The 1,332-nt window shown below is 58.8% G+C and overlaps 1 protein-coding gene across 1 annotated transcript in view; it reads left to right on the forward strand.

Annotated features, from left to right (window-relative positions):
• Positions 1-663, forward strand: part of LOC104627697 (ORM1-like protein 2) — a 1,013-nt gene extending 350 nt beyond the window's left edge. Inside the window, exons 2-3 of the mRNA XM_010296034.1 lie at positions 120-271; positions 528-663. Coding sequence (XP_010294336.1) covers positions 120-271; positions 528-663 — 288 coding nt within the window. The remainder of the gene's footprint in view (positions 1-119; positions 272-527) is intronic.
• The last annotated feature ends 669 nt before the right edge of the window (positions 664-1,332 follow it).

Raw genomic sequence — 1,332 nt, forward strand, 5'->3', positions numbered from 1 at the left:
AGCTGATGAAAGGTCGTTAGCTCAGGAAACAGCTGTGACAAGGCGCAGAGCACGTTTCTGTCCCAGCAGCAGACTACCCTGAGCTTGTTTTATATCTCCTCTCCCCTTGAAACCGGCAGGTCATGTACTTGCTGCTGCACACAGTGAAGGGGACCCCCTTTGAGACCCCCGACCAGGGCAAGGATCGCCTCCTCACACACTGGGAGCAGATAGACTACGGGACGCAGTGCACCTCGTCGCGCAAGTTCCTCAGCATCTCCCCGGTAGTGCTGTGAGTGCCACTGGACAAGGCAGGAAGGTGCAGGGAGGGCTCGGGAGGGTGTCTAGGGTGCACGGTGGGACCATTGGGCTTGTGTTGGCACAGCCGCCCTGGCACAGACAGGTCCTGGGCCTGGAGAGGCTTCCTCAGCTGCGAGGTGCCATTTTGTGCGGGAAACACCAACGAGACACCCGCAATCCCCCGTGCCAGCAGCGGGGAGGTTGGGAGCAGCAGAGAGCTCACCTGGGGTCTCCCTCTCTCCCCCCAGGTACCTCCTCACCAGCTTTTACACCAAATACGACCCCGCGCACTTCGTCATCAACACGGCTTCCCTGCTCAGCGTCCTTCTGCCCAAGCTGCCCCAGTTCCACGGCGTGCGGGTCTTTGGCATCAACAAGTACTGAGGCTCGGCCTGCCCACCGCCGTGCACGGCGCTCCCAGCAGAGAGGGCGAGGGGATGCCGGAGTGGCATGAGGCACCGGCTGGAGAGCAGGGGTGAGGCATGAGGGCTGGGTGCGGGGCAGGGACTGCTCCAGCTTTTGGCCAGAGTTTTATCAAGGCTCCTCTGTCTCAGAGGAGCTCCTCGCTGGGGCTCGGTCTCTTCGGTGAAGAGGAGTGCAACTGAGCAGTGCGGAGCGAGCAGTTGTGTCACACGTGCAGGTTTCCTTCGCACTCACCTCCATGTAACCCTGCAGAAAGCACCTATGAGGGGAGAACTGCTGACTAATGGGAAGAGTCACCCACATACACCTCCCTCATCCTCATCTTTTATATGTTTCCACCGTAATAAAGAACTTAAGAGTGACTGGAGCGGCATCCTCACACTGGGACCAGCCCCGGCTCACGTCTCTCGCCCAACCCTCCCGCACAGACCAGCCAGACTTCAAACCGTACTTTTAATTTAGCAAAAGCAGTAAGAAAGAGGTACACTACCATTTAAAACCCGGCTGTTCCATTCTGGGAGTACAAAAAGGTTAGCAAAAAAGCAATTGTGGCCTACAGCAGCATTTCTTGGGACGTTTCACCCCGGCAGCTCGGGCTGCTGGGCCGGCTGCCCCCCAGCACCCGGCTCG

The sequence above is a fragment of the Phaethon lepturus genome, unplaced genomic scaffold (genome assembly GCF_000687285.1).
Source record: "Phaethon lepturus isolate BGI_N335 unplaced genomic scaffold, ASM68728v1 scaffold45061, whole genome shotgun sequence".
NCBI classification, from domain to species: Eukaryota; Metazoa; Chordata; class Aves; order Phaethontiformes; family Phaethontidae; genus Phaethon; species Phaethon lepturus.